General features: G+C 42.6%; 1 protein-coding gene across 1 annotated transcript; it reads left to right on the forward strand.

The window, feature by feature from the left end:
- Window positions 1-450: 450 nt before the first annotated feature.
- Window positions 451-20,178, forward strand: zbtb4 (zinc finger and BTB domain containing 4). Its single transcript, XM_055156464.1, is given in 6 exon segments — window positions 451-622; window positions 711-868; window positions 4,101-4,233; window positions 12,724-14,906; window positions 14,908-16,289; window positions 16,291-20,178. Coding segments are annotated over 3 exon segments (4,872 nt in total). The 5' UTR covers window positions 451-622; window positions 711-868; window positions 4,101-4,233; window positions 12,724-12,979; the 3' UTR covers window positions 17,854-20,178.
- Window positions 20,179-20,298: the final 120 nt, after the last annotated feature.

The raw sequence follows: 20,298 nt of genomic DNA on the forward strand, positions 1-20,298 counted from the left end.
TGATCATGGTTATGAATTGCATAATAAATTGTGCTGTGTGTGACGGACTGTGCATGGTCTTTAAAATATGTGTAAACTTTGAAAGATCTTCTTTCTTTAAATAAAATTTAAGTAACTTTTAAATGGGTTTGTTTCTTTTTTATTAATGCTTTAATTACTCTATGAATACAAAGTCAGCTTGGCTTTTGGGAGGGATCCGTCGATGTACAAAATAAAAAAAATATTTTAACGGAAACTAACACCAATATAAGATCTCCAAACGCTAATGTTTTACAGTGTTCAACATGTGTCAAAATTCTTTATACAAAGTGATTCCGCTAAGTAATCATGTCAGCAGATGGCGCCCTCCTCTGGCCCGTGTTGAGAATACACTGAAATGGCATTGCACAACGAAAACGTCGGTACGGAAGCAACTCCAGCGGCAGGGCGGGCTCGGCGTGGAAGTAGGCTGCCATAGGCTGCTCCCAGCCAACTGCAGTTCTGGGAGGTCAGTTCAGAGGCCATAGAGTAAGATTAATAGTGTTCTCAAATTTACTGGTGCATACAATGCTTTTTGCTCCTTTTTTGCACGCGTAACATCAAATAACCATAATTTCACCAGCTGCAGGCTATCCATGAAAAGGTAGGCCCAGGCACGCTCAGTCTTTTTGACTACTGATCAGACTATTGCCCTGCATATACTTGTGTAGACGAACATTTTTTTTATTTAGGTGTCTGGTGGGTTTGCCTACCTGAGGGTTTTTACTTTATGGACTAGGGGGAGCTCTTGTCTGATGATGATGTCAGGACATGACGCTGACTGTGCTGCCCTGGCTGCTGATGGGGAACTGCTCATGAAACAGCCCAGTGAGGAGAGAGGAAGCGCAAGGTACACACAGCACAATAAGTCATGTTGGCTATTTGATTTTAAATAATGTTGTACTGTTATGTCACAGTACAACATTATGTTAACTCATTGACTTCAGTTACATGGGTGGAGTATGGGCAGACACAGTTGTAGGTCTAATAATATAAGAAAGCCATTTAATAATTAGGCCCCTACTTTAGTTTTATTGAATTATTCTGAATCTGAAAACCATCAATAATCCTAAAATGATCTTCAAAGGTAATGATAATACAAGTGGAAAAAAAGAAAATAAAAAAGTAAAGCATAAAGTAGCATTTTTGTTTGGTGGTGTTTAAGTAAAAAAACAAAAAACAAAATCCATGACACAATATCAGAGGCATGCTTTCTTTGAAAGAATGTCAGGCGAATGTCCTGTTCTCTTTTTGTTTGTTTTGGCAAATATAGATTCCTGCTTCTACATCTTTTAGTCTTTATTTATTCATACATTCCTGTAGTCTGTAAATTCTGTCTTTCTATCTTTCTCACTACTCCATCTTCTAAGCCGTAGATAATGTACACAGGAAGACAGACAGTCTTTTGTCGTCTGAAATAAATATTACCTGCTTACGTATAATAATCAGGGTGCTAAATAAATTGTTCTTAACCACTCCTCTCATGCCAATCCTCTTACAGAGCTAATCTAGGGTCTTCTTCAGGGCAGCTAGGTTTGGTCTGGGCAGAATGCCACAATGAGCACTTTTATTTTTGTAACCAGCTCTCAGCTTCTCTTTTCCTCTTTCTTTGAACTCAGTATTGCAGAATTGTGTGTGTGTGTGTGTATATATATATATATATATATATATATATATATATATATATATATATATATATATATATATATATATATATATATATATATATATATATACACAAACAACCTTTTATTGGATTGAGAAACATTTTACAATTTACAAGGTCCAATTTTTACTCATGTTTCATTATTATTGATTGATATACATAGTTTAGTCAAAGTCTGTTTTGTTCTTCTCACTGATAACTATTATGATACACATGCTTGATTAGTCTGACTCTGTAGCGTCTACCCCAGTTTCTATTTGACTACATCGTCAGTGTGCTATTTTAAATCCCAGTCTAAAAAGAGGGGTTGTTTACTGTGCTTTAAACTACAGGCTGTCTAGAAACAGGAAGCACTGAAGACCTGAAGCGCTACAGCACAACCAACATGCAGCCACTTCCTCCTCCTCACAGCAGAGCTACAGTTCAGCAAAACAACCCCATGCTTATCACAAAATTATGCACCCCTCCCTCTCTTCCCTGCTCGGGCTGCCCTGCTGAATGGCGCACATAGACAGCAAGCTTTTCACCCCTCCGCCATGTCCTATCTGGCGTTGTCCTATTCTTTTATAGCCACACACTCCCCCTCCACACTGTCTCCCTATGCCAGTACAGCATGCCTGAGTAGCTGCCTGGAGATGAAGGAGCTAATTAATTTGATTTAGCCCTTCTCTCCAGTTCTCTGGCAGTGGAAAAACCAGCCGCCTGTCCCTTTGCTTTGCCCCCACCTCCACACCATATCAAGCACCCCTCCCAAATGAATTTCCACCTAGTCTGTTTTTGGCAGAATACACTCAAATCGCCTTCCCTATCCCCCCTTTCTTCTTCTATAATGAATGCATTGTTTACAATAGACCTCATTACAAAAAGCATGCTCGCTGTGAGTTTTATGTCTCATTTTATTTCCATCTAAATCCATGTGCATTCCTATTATCTTCTATATGTGCCTTGGTGGACGGTGTGTGTGTGACTCAGCAAAGCTCCTCTGCTGCTCAAACAAACATGATTGTTATGGTTCAATGCGTTCATTTCGTTTCAGCATTATCCAGTGTAGACCTGTCAGACGCTGTGTGATTAAACCCACTTCTGTCATCTGATACTTGGTTAAATTTATCCATTATGTAAGGCTGAAAGACCAGAATAATTGTCAAGTCACAACCAGCCTTGTGCATATGGGGAATTATGATTATGGTACAGAATGACTGAGTGTCAAAACCAAAAATAGATTGAAAACACTACACTACGACACTACTGTATTAGTTTTCTTTTTCATATTATCAATGTAGCACATTTAGGGGTTACCATGATTATTTGTTTACACCTCTCATCAGTATTATGGGATGCATAAAGCAAGATATTAACTAGTAAGTACAGATCAGTGTGCTTTGAAAACAGAGGTTAATTGTCAATATGGTGTCAGGAAAATAAATGATTAAAGATTAATCAAACATGCACAAAGCACTCCAAATACAACTTTGCGAGGAATGGCGAAACAACTATAGCATGGTTGAAAGCTCCCAAAAGTTGATTTTGCACAATAAGTCTGCTATAAGTTACGCACTGAAATACTAATGCTTAAGTGTCCAGTAGTATAAGAAACCCTAAATGATGCATAATATTATAATATGAGACTATATAAATTGACAGAGTGGGACTGTTAAAGGAAATACAATCATATATTCAGATTTTGTGAAGATAAAATGATTGCACTTGTCATGGCAACTATATATGCACAGTAAAGAGCAACTGGTAATAATGTTAATAGTGTGAAATAAATGAAAATCAAGGTGATAAAAACAGTAACACATTTATAATTTTACCTTTGTCCACTCAGCTCCTTTAGCTTGAAGCACAAAAATAGACAAAACTGTTGTCACAGACTTCATCACAGACTTCCTCAATCATGTTGGCTTGGTTTTCCTCATCTGTGATCCATGTCATTTTACTGTAGTTTGAAAGAAATATGTCATTGCCTCTTGGCCTTAATCTTAGTGCGATCTTTTCTTGGTTAGTTAAAGATTAAATAAACAAAAATTTAAATAATGTAACAAAAAATATGATAAAATAAAGTGCAAAACATAAACAACTAAACGTCCTTATTACAAACTATATCTGTATTACAGGTTGGCACAGAACATGCCTCTTTACTTATACGTTAATTTTGTAATAGTTCTTTATTGCTATCCTTATAACTTGACAGTTCACAGTATTTCTCGGGCACACACTCTTACAGTCACTGCATTAGCTTCAGACATGCCATTGCAAGCTCCTCTTTCTTGAGAGGTGTCATCGTATTGACTGGGCCCTTTTAGATCCTGCAGTAAAGTCTAATCTGCATGTGGCTCTGAATGTAAACATTTGTCATGCTTATCTGTACTTGTACTTTCAGAAATGCTTTTGCTTTGGTGTCATTTTACAGCACCGTCCCCTCATGGCTGCTCCCACGCCGCAGAAACAGGAATCGCTGCTGCTGCTTCCTCTTTAAGAAACCACTGACATTTGACCTCTTCCACTCCCCACTTTGATCTGCGTCCAAGTCAGCTGGAGAGCAGGTTAGTCAGCCCTTCTGTGAGATCACCGGGGATGTTTACAGACACTCTGGCATAACTTCGGACATGTTCACCAGCCATTAATTAAATAGTGGTTTTCTCTTGTGATCGTTTATTTAAAGCTACACTATGTAACCTTTCTGGTGGAGGGCCTGTCAAATGCTTTTCTCCGTAGAAATATTATTGCTTTGGCTGGAATGTTTCACAGTATGATATTAAACCTTTCTATCTTCATGGAGACTAAACCAGACCAAGTTGCAGGTCAGATCTGTGGAGAGGCCACCTCACTCACAGTCAGAATATCTGTTTTTCTAGGTATTTTTGACCTATAAAACCACCTATCTGAATAAATGTAAAATTGTTTAATGTCATACTGTGGAACATTCCAGGCAAAGCAATGACATATACATAGAAACAAGCAGGTGATGGACCCCCAACCAATAAGTTACACAGTGCACCTTTAAAGCCACATTGTGTAAGCTTTCTGGTGGAGGGTATGCTATATTCTATCTAATGTTCTGCAGAAAGGCATTAAATGTTTCTTTCTAGCATTTATTTACAAATGTTTTTTTTCTATTAAAAAATCTCTTGTTTTCTTATTGTGAGTGGACTCACTTTTCCACAGATTTGACCTGTAATTTAGCCTGATGATGGCATCTAAAAAGTTTCTCAGTGTTCCTTTGACTCTCTTAATACAAATACAAAATAATCCATAATATTAAGCAGGTTGAAGGTCTTATATTATGTAAAATTGACTCATGTGAACTTTAAGCCATGTTATAATGTTGTTACCTCATCACACATGTTTGCGTAATCCTGCAGTGCTCTGTTCCTCCTTATGATGTTGTCACGAAGCAGTAGTTTTCAAGTCAACAGCTACGTTTTACCTTTTGTTCAGATGAGATTGACAGTTCCAGTGCTGAAATTATGCAAATGATTCTAGTGAAGAAATATGGAGTTTAAAAACACAGTGAAGCACTTCCTATTACCACATGACATCACAAGGTGGAACAGATTGTTTTCATTTTGAGTCTAAATATGCAGGATTTGTGTATTAAACATGTGTGAATGAAATTAAACACAACTCCAGGTCTGTTTGTGATGTGGAAACAGCATAACATAGATCAGAAAATAGCGCAGTATGGGCTCTTTACTAGTTTTATTTGTTGGTCTTGAATATCATAGTGCTGCCTCATACAATGCATTTGCAAAATATAAATTGCATCACTTACACAAAGGTCTTTGCAGCACAACCACAAAGTGTGAAGCCGACAAAACACTAGGTACCTGCACCAGTTGCATGCTCAGCAATCCATACTTGATCGGTAATGTCTTGGATACATATACATATTATTCGGCTAAGACTCTGCTTGTCACGATAACATATTTTGAAGCATGATATATTGCTACAGAGAAATACTGATAGAAACGATAATTGAAACTACTTTATGCCACTGACACAAAGCTGTAATCACAATAAACCAATTTTTAAATAGACAGTATCATTAAAAGGCCAGAGCTGCAACAAATAAATAGCAGAATGATCCAGAACATTTTCTACAGAAGATATTTATTCAACCCTCTACAACTCAAATTTCATCATAGTACAGAAAAATGGCTAAATCTCCCTACTAGCAAGAAATTTAATATTTTAAAATATATAGTTCCAGCTTTCATTAAGTATCATGACAGGCCAGCTAAGATATTTTATATTTGTCATATCTTGTAGCTATATTTTAAAATCTAAGACTTTTAACTCTACTTTAAATTGGAGTATTTATTCACCTAATTGCTTTTTTTTCTTGCTTTGGTGGTTAACAACCATTATCAAAACCATCATGTTTGACAAGGGACAGTACAAGAAGTAATTTGACCAACGGTGGACTCTTTGAAGTTACTAAACATCTGAATATCTTAGTCCTATCTCATTTTAATTTGTACTTTCGTCTACACTCGTCTAGTTCACTCTTTCACACTAGCACGCCTCAAAAACACACAGAAGGGCATGAGAGAGGAGGACAAGGAGGAGAGGGAATGGGAAAAAAAAAACTTTGGCCAACTCCAAGAACCACCCCAGAGGTCACAGGAGCAGCACCCAATCCCAGAGAGGTTCCCATGGCGACAAGTGTGGCAGCGTACAATGAGGGCGAGCGAGACGAGAAAGGGGGAAAGGCCGGGGGGGGGGGGGAGAGCTGGCGACAAGGTTCAGTTGGTGGGTCTAACTGGTTTGCATGTGTGTGTGTATGTGAAAGAGAGAGAGAGAAGTATTTATCACATTGTAGGGACTAAAATCTGTACACACACTGATTTTATGGGGCCTGTCTCGCTCATTGGCACTAACATTGCTCAAAAGGACAGTGGGACGTATGATGTTTTGTAGCAGAACTGGGCTAGAACCTTTAACCCTCCACTTACTTTGATTTGTCTGCTGTCTCGATGAAGGGGAGATGAATTGTCACTGACCGTGAAAAGTACATCTAACAGCTATATAATTGTCAAGTAGTTATTGATCATTACGTAGACTCAATTGTTTCTTTTACCAAGCATCTAATTCTTTAAGTAGCTTTTGTCCGTTTTTGTTATGTATGGCCACTTAAATAATTAACTACTGGAGAATTGAATCACTGAGCCTGCATTATCAAACTGACTGAGATTTTGACGATAGGACAGCAGTATAGAGCTGTGGATTGCCAAGTACCTCATGATATGATACATATCACAGTAAATGGATATTCCTAAAAATGGCACTAAATTGTAGAATACAAAAAATACTGTAAAATACAGTGTAGAATACAAAAATATAGCAGAATTTTATGTCTTCAATGTTGTTAATATCGGAACACAATAAGTCACATTTTCAGCCCAGTAGTAGTAGTAGTAGTTAGCAGGTAGTTATGTGTATAACTCAGCAATATATAATGAAATGGCATAGATTTGAAGTATAACAATACAGAACCTCGGATCCATACCACAGACTGTATATAGAAGCGGACTAAGCTAGTGTGGTGTCATCCATCGCATTTGGCCCCAGTCAAAAGAAACTCACGCAGTTATAGGAGACATTTTGGAGCTAAGTAACATATTAGGATTATGACTTTTATTTACAGACAAAACAGCAATAGAAATAAAAAACACCAGGATCATGTAGAGCGAGATAATACGGACATTTTAAAACCAAAATGATGAGGCTCACTGCAGCAGTTGCAAAGAGAGTGGAGCCAGAGTCAATAGAGCTGGAGGTGCCCCTATGCTCACTTCCTATTTGGAACGTGGCGGGTAGTGGGTTAGGTGTGTCCTTTTATATATACAGTCTATGATCCATACTCATATTGCCAAGAAGTCTGTGACGATATGATGCAATATTGATAGTTTGAATACATTTGCAATCAATGAAAATACACTTGTAATCAATGAAAGTTAGTTTCATAAAGGAAAAGCTGTTGCATACATGGTGTACTAGTAGACACTGTGAGTCTTAACTGAAGGATCTGGTTAAGCATGTTTGCAAAATTAGTCATTCTTAAGACTTCGGCCACACAGTATCTGAGCTTTGGCATACTTTGACGCATTCTCGATGTTGTGCTGCTAGGGCCCTTACTTTGTTGAAGTGCACTTTTCAACCCAGGCAAAGTCCCCTGTAATTTTTTCCTGAGCTGCACTTGTTCCACTCTGCTGCTCTCCGCCATTTGACTCCAGCTGTTTACCACTTTGTCTGTACTTTCCTGTATTCGTCCCAGCTCACTTGTTACTCACGCCTCTGTCCGCCCGTCCATCCTAACGCACAGAGTTTGTGAGTTGGCGTGGTTCCTGTTTGTTTTCAGCCATTTTGGGGACTTGCAGTGCTGGTAACAAACTGCTTAAATGGCGTCCTCTTGCTTGCTTGCTTGCCTGCCTGCCTGTCTGCTCTCCCATTCTCCCTCCCTCTCCCTATCACTGGGCTTTGTGTATATAAAGTACTGTGTGTATGTGTCCAGAAAGAGGGAACAACACTTCCAAATAAAAGGAAGATTGGATTCAGCAGCAGAGGGGTAGAAGAGTAGAGAGAAAGGGGGGTAAAGGAGAATCGTGTGTCAGAGGCAGAAAGTAGAAAGTGTGAGAGAGAGCAGGCAAGTTTGAGTGTGAGAATCGCTCCTGCCCTCTGTCTTCACACAGAGCTGTCCGCCTGCATGTGTGTGCCTGTGTATGCGTGCACCGCCTCTCCTTGTGCTCTCTCTCCCTGACACACTCGGCCGTGCGCATACACAGAGCGCGAGGGGGAGAGAGGGAGTGTGAGGGGAGCCACCACATCGCGGCAGAGATGCAGCAGGAGGGTTTCAGAGGTACGTTCTCTCCTATGCTTGCCTTCCTGAGAGAGAGACAGACAGAATAAGAGGACTAGAGGCTGTGCTCACTAGTTTTGCTGCTTGTTTTTCCTTGCTGCTGTGACGCTGTTTTCTGTACGGTCTTGTTAGAGAGTGCGTGAGCTCAGGCTGTGTTGGTGGGTGTGTGTTTTTATGCCCTTCGTGTTTGAGAAAGGCATTTGTGTGCGTGTTTGTGCCTACGCTGGATGTGCCGTGCCTCTGCGTGTGTGCCAATAACAGGCCTCTCCTGCCTCATCCTCCCCTCTGTCGCACCACGCACTTCTTTTTCAAAAGCAATGACTCGTTTGAGGATTGTAATGAAACTTTTAATTCATTAGAGCTTCTGGCGTCTGTTGATTCACAGAAAAGAGGGGTCCCACTGGAACAGAAATTAAGTGATTTTAGCCTTTGTTGGTTAGTGGACCATCTCCCTTACCCCTGTCCATCAACTCACTAACAGCCGCTTGACTATCTTAGACAAAAAGTTGTGGATTATAGTTAACATCTGTAAACAAAGTGTTTTTGCTGTGAGGGGCGGTTATGTCTCTCCTCCATTTTTACCAGCATGCTCTTTCGCTGGTGCTGCTCTCTTGTACAGCAGCAGAGGGCATATTGATGTCACCAACCCCGTTGTTCCTGCCCTAAGCCTTACTTTTTTTCTTTCCAAAACAACAGAGCATCTGCTGCCAACTACTCCACATTCCTGGTTTCCATGGATGCCATGCTGGGTCCCTGAGCTTAATGTATGGAAAATATGATCCACTGTGCCAAAGGGGTCATAGGTCAGACAATAGGAAGTGTAGGTTCATCTGACTGTTGCTTACGTAGAGTAGTTAGCAGCGTTAGTTTCGCCTTAACATGACAAGATGGAACCAGTGTTGATTGCATCTTATAGGTTATTTGCATACTGAAAAAAAGTACATCAGTAAGTCCCTGCCTCAGCTAAAGAAGCGTGGTATTAAAATTATTTGGTAGTTTCAAGATGAAACTCCCTCGAGAATTTCACTCGTCTATAGATGTAAATGTATACACGAAGTTACCGCAAAAGTATCACCAGTGTTGTATTTCTGCCCAGATACTTCTTTACAAATCTCCCTGTGCCTTTCTTCAGTACATCCCATGATTTTTTTCTTCCAGTGAGATAAATTATAGGAAATACGCCAAGCAGAGAACTATCAGACTGTGGAGAGTACGTGGTTTTAGACATGGCAGGTTCACTGGTGTATGAAGTAGCATGCAAAACACCATGATACGACCAATTACATGTGAGGAGAGGGCGTGAGAGGGGTACACACTGCAGGGGCAGTCATGCTGAGGTGATCTAAAAGACAAGGAAACCGTGAAACACGAACAAAGCTTAAATGTGTTCAAAGTTACCTCCTTGTTCACACTAAAGTACCTCAACCTTGCTCAGTATACCCAGGTTGGATCCAAGCTCTCCTTTCTTTCCTCCTATCCCATCTGGCTGGCGCCCCTACACTACTCTGGCCGGGGGGTTGCGTAGAGTTCACTAGCTTTTTCTTACTAACGATGCCCCCCCCAATCCACACACCAGTGCACTCTGGTCATATGGACCAACTGCTGCTGCATCGGCTGGGCCCCTCTGGCTGCCCCCTCTCAGGGACTAGGCAACACCTTCCCTTTCCCGTCATGCCTCTCGCAGCTGGCTCACAGGCTGGTAGACAATGGCCCCCCATGTTCAGCCCACATAGATGCCCTAGTTACTGCAAAATATACTGTAGTAGTGCTTCATAGGCCTGTCATGATAATAACTATATTGACTTATCGTTCAATACATGAAAGCTGGAACATTTGGGGGCCAGTATTTAATATTTTTGGCTATTTTGTGGCTATAAGAAAATGATTTAAGCTGTAAAAGGTTGAATTCGTAACTTCTATGACTCATTACAGGTGCAAACTAAGTAACTCATGATTTTTTCAACAATATTGTAGATTTAGAATAGTTTTTGTGGTTTATATCTGCTCTTGGGTTATTCTGGCAGTGGCACAAATTAAGTTTCCATATTATCGTTTATCATCTATATTTACTTCAATATATCACACTTCAAAAGGTGTTATCGTGACAGGCCTAGTGCTTCACAAACTCCACATTACTGCACAGTTTACTTTTCAAATAAATGTCTTAAAAAGGATGAAAGGTAAGGAAAGTTAGAATTCGAAATATACTTCTTTTATTAAATTAACACATTTGCCACACAGTTTCATAAGATGAATATTGTCATTTATTTGAGGCATTTTCAGTGACAGACCATCAGAAACTAACTGGCCAAAGTGTTCATGTGAAAAAGCGTGCAAACTGACTCCTAATTGTTATTTGTCAGGCAGCACCAGCCTCAGTGAGAAACAAACAGATTGCTCAAACGGCTGGTTCAAGGCCTCGAGCTGCGGCACCAGCCAACTCTGTGTATCCGTTGTACAAGGCAACTTTAGCTGTGCTGTTTCCAGTCATCCTCAGAATAGTGGATTTGTCTGTAGTTAGTCATCCAGTGGGTTATTAAAACTCTTAAGGATGGATTCAAGTGCAGTTTAGATTAATCTTTTTAGCTCTGTTTTGTCAGGTTTCGACAGAGTTGTGGGAATGTGGCTGCTTTCTTTATTAAGACATTTTAATAATATGTTTTTCCTTGTATAGCTCCAACCAATAGCACATTTTCATAGGCTTTAACGCTGCCCGTCTCATTTAGACAATGTCGTGTAGGCTCTGTAGCGTGTGTGCGTCACTGGGAGATACAGAACAACACTGAGGGGGCGTCATACGCACTTCCCTGTCCACGGCGCAGGCATCAGAGGAGATGGTGAAATCTTTAGTCTTAGCGCTGTCTCTCAGTGTGTCCACCCACTTGTAGCAGAGTGCTCTCTCCATAAGGGATTTCCTGCAAATCTATCTCAGACACTGCAGCTGACGATAGTTTGATTTCATAGCAAAGGAACAGTACGTGGCTAGTGCAACAGGACTATAATAGTCAAACATACTGTGGCCTAGCTAGACTACAACGTCATTACTTAAGCTCTTTCGACCTACTAGTTAGCACCTGTACACTGTGTTCAAAGACATCTTACACTCCTTTCGGATTTGAATGTGATTTCCAAGTAAAATGACCTGGCCGAAAATGCATGGCGGCTAATACGAATACAACAATAAGTAGATACAGTATGCACTAAATATGATTTTTGTCTATGTCATTTTCAGGGCTCCTATCTGTCTGACACCCACATTGTCTCCCTCATTTCCACACTTTCTCTCCCTTTTGCTCCACCACTATCTATCACTCTCTTCCTCACCCTTTTTCCTCCCTCCTCTTCTCCCTGCAATAACAGTGCTGACCTAGTTTCTGCCTGTTCAGGGCTGCCTGTGGAATTTTACAGCGGCCTGCCTTCCTGGCTGCTTTGCTGCTTGAAAACGTAGGCAGAAAAGCATGACTGAGGATTTTTCTTTTCATCACATCACTACGGCCTCATACTGTCTCTGTTCTGATCGCAGAACACAACAAAAATAAGCCCTTTGCATATGAACTATGTCAACCACAGTCATATTGAAATAGAAATGAGACTCTCCCGTAGCTTGTCCACAGCTCAGCTAAGCTTTCAGCTTCTATGTGCTGTGCACACGCATGCAATCCTCCTCTTCTGCTCCCCCGCTGCCTTTGCCTTCACAAATAATGGTCAGAGTCATGCATGGCAAATACATGCCAGGGCCAGCAATGCTAACGAGACTCTTGCACAAATAGTAAACAGGGTCAAACTATCCGGGGTATTATTTAGAATGTGGATGCTGGTGGATACCTTTATTGTAAAGGGAATCTTGATTAAATCTAAATGTTTTCTAATTAGGCATAAAGAATGCTATGGACGAGGGTGAGATAGATTTCTGGAATGTCATTCTGTAGACTTGGCTGTGGCACACTGAAATCTAAACCAGCACTGCCGCAGATTCATTCCTTCCCCTGCCCTCACCCTTCTCTCCCCTCTCACTCACCATTCCTGACAGTAAGAGCCACAAGAGTGCAGCCTTTTTTTGGGTGCATTAGGTTCTTTTGCTCCAAGTGCTCAATGAGTATCACATCTGTAAAACCTTTTGTTTTTCTATTACACTTACATAGTGATTAATACTATGGTTTTGCTTGTCTTTCAGATTGGGAAGGCTGGTCATGGTGTCGCCAGAGAAGGTGTGGGAGCCCATGCATGCGGGCCAGTCTTATGTAAGCCACGACCACCTGGATCCTACAGCCCTTCTGCCACATACAACACAGTGCAACAGAGGAAGTACCACAGACTGAAGCTGTCATCTGGGACTTTGCATACCTGTCCCACAGCTCAGGACATTGAGTTCCACTCAATTAAAAAACACATTCTGTTGCCAGGACAGGGAACAAGGAGGTGTTGTGGAGATGAAGGCTAAAAGACATGGGTCTCGGGGAGAGGTTGTTATGGAGGACAGACTGGAGGACATGCCCGATGGACCTAAAAATGCAAAAATCACCCTCAGCTTTCCACTTAGTGCTGCACCGCTCCCCCTGACTCTGACATCTCCCAACCACTGCCGTAGTTCCTCATCGTCCTCCTCTCCTTCTCCACAACGGCGTCGCCAAACCTCCAAATGCTCAGACGAGGGGGCGCTATGGAAACTGGATTCTACCACAGACGTTAAGCACAGGCCTTTTAAGCCTCCCAGGCGTGACAGCTCTCCGTCCTCCTCTCCTTCCTCCTCCTCTTCTCCAATGACTGCTCACACACTCATGAGAAAGGACATCAAATCCCCGCCTCCACTCAAGTGCTCTAAACTGAGCCCAGACACTCCGTTTCATAGATCACCACCAAGGTCTTCCAGTGGGGCTTTGGAAGGCTGTTACGGAGGGGATGTATGGGATGAACGACACAAGCTGCCCAGCACTGCAGCCTCTCAGACCGCTCAGATCCTCTTCAGCTTGGGCTCAGCTTATAACAGGCCTGGGGACACAGAGGGAAGAGAGAAAATAACCAAGAGACCAGCTGGCAAACCAGGGGGCTCTCATGGTCCAAGTCTTCACCCGCCCTCTCTGCATCTTCCTCCCCCTTTGCCCCCACCTCCTCCATCTGAAGGCCACACTGCACCATCCCATCCGTCCTCCTATTCCCCCTCAGACAGCCTAAAGCCTGAACTCATATGTGGCGTGTGCCACCGGCTCTTCAGCTCTGCCGCTTCCCTCACAGTCCACATGAGGCTGCACCGTGGCAGCCGCGCCCTCAGCTGTCGCTACTGTGGCAAAGTGTTCATCCACAGCAAGAGGCTGCAGTCTCACGAGGCCTCCTGCAGAGTGCCAGAGCTCCCCTCTAGCAGCCTGGGCCCTCCTGCCCTCACCATGCAGCCCAAAGAGGAGCCCCTGGAGGAGGGAGAGGTGAGGGTAGAAGGAGGGGTGATCGTGGCCCAGGCGGACATCACTAAAGCACGGCCGGGAAAGAAAGCACAGAATCTCCTGGCACGAATCCAAAGTGATGATGCAGCAGCCGCAGAGCTACTAGCGGGTGATGAGCACCATTTTGTAAAGGTTGTAGACGGCAATGTCATCTACTTCTGTTCTGTGTGCGAGCGCTCCTATATGACCCTGTCCAGTCTCAAACGCCACTCCAACGTGCACTCATGGCGGCGCAAATACCCGTGCCATTACTGTGATAAGGTTTTTGCTTTAGCCGAGTACCGCACAAAGCACGAGGTGTGGCACACAGGAGAGCGCCGCTACCAATGCATCTTCTGTTGGGATGCCTTTGCCACATACTATAATCTGAAAACACACCAGAAAACCATACATGGCATTAATCCCAGCCTCATCTCCAGTGAAAAGACAGCTAATGGAGGCTATAAGCAGAAGGCAAATGCCCTGAAGCTCTACCGTCTTCTTCCTATGCGCTCCCAAAAGAGACCATATAAGACCTACAGCGACAGTTTGCATAATGGATTGCTGCTGCAATCAGCTGAAAACCCTTCTCTTGCTGTGCCTGGCCTGGACTGTGCTCTGAGCCCTGGAGATCTGCAGAGTCTCCTGAGTGGGACCCATCCTCAGACTGTTAAGCCCGACCCCGATGACTTCCCCGACAGCTTCCCTGTTACTGTGCCTGCTGAGCAAAGAGACCACTCTGGATTACCACAACTCTCTCAGACAGACATGTCTCCCATTAGAAAACATGACAGTGAGGTGGCAGAAACTGAACAGGGCAGAGCAGGTGGCAGCTTTAAAATGTCCAGTAGCAGCAGAACCAAAATGTCCAAGACAGGTAGATGCCCAGATACTAACATGCCTTCTGTGATAACATATGGCCACACAAAACCCTCTGTAATAGTACATGGGACATCTGTGTCCTCCTCTGTCATTGTGCAGCAATCAGGTCACATCTGGAAATGACAAAACAGACTGCTCTTCTTCTTTAAGTAGTAGCCAAACTTTACACAAAAACAGCCCCAAATTGATGAAGAAAAGGGACAGTCTAGAAAATCACAGAAAGCGATCTAGAGACAGTTCAGATACAACAGACGATGGTTCAAGAAGCAGACGAGACACAGACACCGGCACAAAACCATTACACAAATCACGTAAGTCGCACAGTAAAAGTGAAATAAGCACTTCAAAACAGCAGTCGCCAACTATAAGTTCACAGGGCAAAGATGCAGGGCCATTGTGCCAGATAACAGTACGCATAGGGGAGGAGGCTATAGTGAAGCGCAGCATTTCAGAGACAGACCTTAGGAGAGACAAAAGCCTTTCTCCTCCTAAAAACAAACGCAGTGACACATCATCTGGGAAAGAGGTTAAAGATTCCAGACACTCACACTCCCACCATCACCACAAACACCGCAGGGCCAGTTTAGATGCACAGGAAACACGTGAGAAAGAGGAGGTGAGGAAGCAGTACAGCCCCGATGCAGTCAGAGAATACTACTTCCGTCAAGAGGTGCGCGAGCAACAAGAGAGTGATCATGACAATGAGGACAATTTATGGAGACCGTACTACTCTTACAAGCCTAAAAGAAAGGTCCAAGCACACCTGCAGAGAGTGAAGACCTGGCAAAGAAAACTCAAATTCAAACGCTCTTTGAGGCTTAAAAGGAGAGTAGACAGACTCAAGAACCTTTCAACTAAAGACACAGAAAAGTCAAATTATGAGGAAGAGGAAGGAATAAGTGATAGGGCTGATACAATGTCAAAAACTAAAAAGGAAAAAGGTAAAAAGAAAAAGTATGATTTCTCAGTTTCAAAGGAGAAGAAGATAGATTCAGATGAGCAAGTTAAGGAAGTCCAGGCTAAAACATCTCCTCCTATTCTTGACCCCCCAAAGTCTTCTCAGTCTACCTCAACTGCCCCCACTGCAATCAAAAGGCGACCCTGGACGAATGGGAACGCAGCAGAGTGTGGTACATGTGGACGCTGGTTCTCAAGTACCAGGAAGAGAGACAAACATGAGCTGAGCCATCTGCTGGAGTTTGTCTGTCTCTTCTGTAGAGCCACTTTCCCGTCCACCGAAAAGTTGGAAGACCACCAGAAAGCCCAGCATCCCAAGCCTGTCGAGTCCCCCTCCCAGTTAGTGGCCCCTAAAGTAGCACTTACTGATCCAACTGAAGGAGCCAGGCTTAAACAAGTGCCAGCTATCACAAAATATGATGAAGATAAAGCCTCTCATGCTGTAGATCGTATTTCCAGTCCAAGTCGGTTGAGCAGAAGCACTATCTCGGCACACTTGCCCACAATGTCATAAAGTGTGCAAGACCTCGTCAGCTTTAAACAGACATATCCGGCGCCATGAGTTAAGTAGTTCCCCCGAGAGAGATGACAAAGAACCTAAAACACAAATTACTAGCAGAGAATTGCACAGTGAGAAGGAGCAGGCACCTTTAGCCCTCTCGGTTTCAGTTATAAACTATACACCATCTGAGTTAGCTAGTTCAAATGAGCATGGTTTTCAAAGTGATACAAGCAAACAGTCTAATGAGCTTAAAGTTACTGAGAAAAATGTGTTTACAGAGCCCAAAGAAATAGCCAGAGAACCTACCCCTCAAAATGACCCTGTGTTAGATCAACCCATTAATCTTACACCTAGTAAACCAGACTTTTCCCCAGCAGCGCACAGTGTCTTGATCATGAACGGATCCGAATGCCTAGATTATCGTACTCCCAGTAAGAAAAACTTAGATGCTCAGTGCCACAGACTGCCCAGCCCTGTGCAATGTCCCAACAACACCAGAATCACCACTGCTTCTCTACCGCCTGTTTCCATGACAACAACTCCCACCCCTGAGGCGGGATACAGGAACCGGGATGGGGTCATTATAGACAGAGACAGACAAAAAGGGGGGGATAGGTATTTGCACTCCAGTTTTGAGGAACCACCCCTAGTGCACCATCTGAGAGTGCAGCCTCAGTCGAGATGTGAGTCCCCCAACGAAGCACAAGACTTAACCATGTCGTCCCTACGTGCCAGAGAGAGAGAGCTAGAAAAAGAAAGGGAAAGAGAGAAACAGAGAATGCAGCAGATTAGAATTATTAAGCACGCTCAGGACAACCACAATGCTTTACTGGTGCCTAAAGAGGAGCCTTTAAGCCCTGTGCAGTCCCCCCATCACATGCCCACTCCAAACAATGTAAATGGCAACTCTGCACACAGACACACTCCCAAGCCTCCCTGTCTAACTCCCTCTGCTATGGGACAACCAGCTGAGCCCACCCGCCACGCCTCTCAGCCAGATGGGGCAGCTGCTGCTGACCGCCCCTCTGCCCATGCTCTGCCCCTCCCCAGGGCTCCACAGGCTCCACATGACACTGACAACCAGGACAATTCAAGAGATTTCCAACAGGTGGAGGACTATCCTGACCAGGAATACCCTCTACCACTCACAGTACCAGACAGCTACCGCTCTGATAAAAAGCAGGATGATGGTCTACTCGTGCCCTCTTATCCTTCTGGAACACTTCCTTTTGGTACATTGGGGAAAGTGGTTGTTCCTAATGGAGCAGACTTGAGCAAAATTCCCTTCTACCCAGATCCCTACCCTCTGCTGTACGGACCCCAGCTGCTAGCATACCCCTACAACTTAGCTGCTCTTCCAGTTGCTCTTAACATGATGGCTCCTGGTGGAGACAAAGTAGAACCACTGCCTTTCCTCCCTGCCATATTTAACTACGCCACTGGGCCCTATATGGGTGCAGCGCCACACCCCCTTGTGGCCAATACTACCCTCTACAGTACTGGCAGCAGTGAAGGCAAGAAACAACGGGACAACACCAGCAAACCATAGGACAAGACACACTGAGCAGATGTAGGCCATTTTGGAGGGACGTGACTGGTGTGGGCTTACTGCAGCAGGACCCCTCCTCTCTTGTATTCAGTAGATCTGAGCTAGGCACTTAATTAGAGGAGTGAAACTTTACTCCTGCTCGCCCTTGCACCAGTCTCTCCTGTCATTCTGTAGTGTGTAATAGTCCTAGAGCTTGATGAATCTTCCCTCGCTGTATTATCTATATTATACAAATATGAACTGCTAACAGGGTGTGTGTTGTGTGAAACATTAGTTCAGTCAGCTTCCCTTTATAGTCACTGCATAATGAGGCTCTTCTAGAGTGGCATGTGTGGGCACGACTAGACAAAACACAAGTCTTCACTTAAAACAACGTGAGGCTTTAAGCAATGACAATACTTGTATGTGTACATGGACAAGTATAAAGGGATCTGTGCATACCGAGTGGGGCTTGTACAGGTTTAGTGCATAATAGAAGTGTGCATTACTGTGAATGAAGGGGGATTTCATGAATGAGTTTATCATTCCATGTGGTTTGAAGGCACACACAAATTCCTGCTTTAGTTGGAATGGTTACTGTGTTGTGCATAGGGCATCTAAATGTTAGTCTGAGTACAAGTACATGACAATGACGTCTCAGTGGAGCTGGACAGATGAGATCAATTCTAAAGCATTCACCATAGTTTATGTCATGTGCACCAAATAGTAAAAAGGTGCCTGCTTAAATGGGGCACTAGTAGCTGCTTTGGATATGTAGCTGGTCACTGGGTAAGAAATACGACTGATAGACCATTGCACTCCCATTTTTATCATCTCATTTCTATGACTTAAAATAGTATTTACAAGTCAGCCTTTATTTTGTGAGTAGCTTTCATTTTGCTGGAACGATCATTTTCCTTGGATGAAGTCAATGACAATAATTAAGGAAGGAGAAAAAGAATTCAGGGTATTGAGGTTTTTCTGCAGAGACAAGGGCACAAAACTGTAGGACAGGGACAAACTGCCTTCTTGTTGAGGGCAGTGTAGGGCGAGGCGGAGATCTGGGGCCAAAGTGCCCCACGCTCTTCTGTTTTGGGGCTTTTTGTTCCATGTTTTGTTCTGTTTATATTTGTTTTGTTAAACTGTTTGTTAATGTTGTTTAGTCCCCTGACCTGATGGAAAGGGGATGAACCTAAAATAATGAATGTAAATCTAGTCGTGAGGTTAATGAAGTACAGCACAGCTGCATTGTTGCTAGAATCAGTCTTTTATATTATTTGATACAAATAACCAGTTAAAGTCGTATAATATCTGGTATGCATATAAACAGTAGTTCTAGAAACTTTGGTTCTGTATCCACAAAGCATGAGCAACACTTGCTTCCTAAACATGTATATCCTCACCAAGGTTGACATAGTACGCTTTAGTTTCTTTTTTTTTTCAGACTTTCATATCTAAGTTCACTCACTGTTGTTTGATAAGTATACGGACATGTGTGACAGTACTGGGATGGCTTTTGGATTGAAAAGGAATTAAACACAGTGACCAAAGGGTGCACAAATGCCCTCTCTTTACAATGGTTACAAGCCTTTTGTGATTGAGTGACAAAAGTGAAATTATGATTGAGAAAACCAAAACAGACCTACTAAGGAGCATTATTACAGTAATACATGGTCCACGTGTGTTGTTCACTTTGAGGGTTTATCTCATTGTATAAAGCCTTGCTGTATCTAATATAATATCTCAAGCCATTCCTGTAGATGCACATGTTGTATTTTGGACCATTTCTTATGCCATAGTTCACCTGTTATCATACAGACCAAAAGCATGCAAAATGATGTATTGTAGTGACTGGATTGAAATCTGGTGGTCATATAAACTATTAATTGTATGTTTTAGTTGAAATGAATGTGCCTCTGCTTTGATAACTATCTATGGTGAGAAGATTTCCAGATTTCAAGTGTTAAGGTGCCTTGTTGTGGCAAAAGAAATTTCAAAAGTAAATGAACGTTTTCTTGAAAACGGATATTATAATATGGAGAGTTTATGGCTTTGCTCTGAAGCTGTAGATGTAGGGGTGTGTGGCATTGTGTACATGTCTAGGGTAATACTGTGCCATATAGAGCTCACAGAGTATGTTAATGTTATTTTTAAAGATGTTTTAATGTTGCCTGATAACTTTGTCTTTAGATTTGATACAAAGGCTTGTAGCCACAGCTCCCCAAAGTCTGTAGTCTCCTTTTCTGACATAACTGTTCTCTATCTCCCTCCTTGTTTATGTCTACTGTTTCAACTTGCTGCAATCAAACAAAATAAAGTATTAACCTGATGACCAATCAAAAATAAGCTTTTCTCTGTAACTCATCCAAATCACGTTAAAATATGTTTGATTAGATTGATATTTAAGACCATGTTTTGTAAATTAAGGTGACATCTTGGGTAATCCAATTTATTAATTTGCAATTC

This window comes from Boleophthalmus pectinirostris, unplaced genomic scaffold, assembly GCF_026225935.1.
Source record: "Boleophthalmus pectinirostris isolate CB_2022bp ecotype Guang Dong unplaced genomic scaffold, ASM2622593v1 HiC_scaffold_20, whole genome shotgun sequence".
Lineage (NCBI taxonomy): Eukaryota > Metazoa > Chordata > Actinopteri > Gobiiformes > Gobiidae > Boleophthalmus > Boleophthalmus pectinirostris.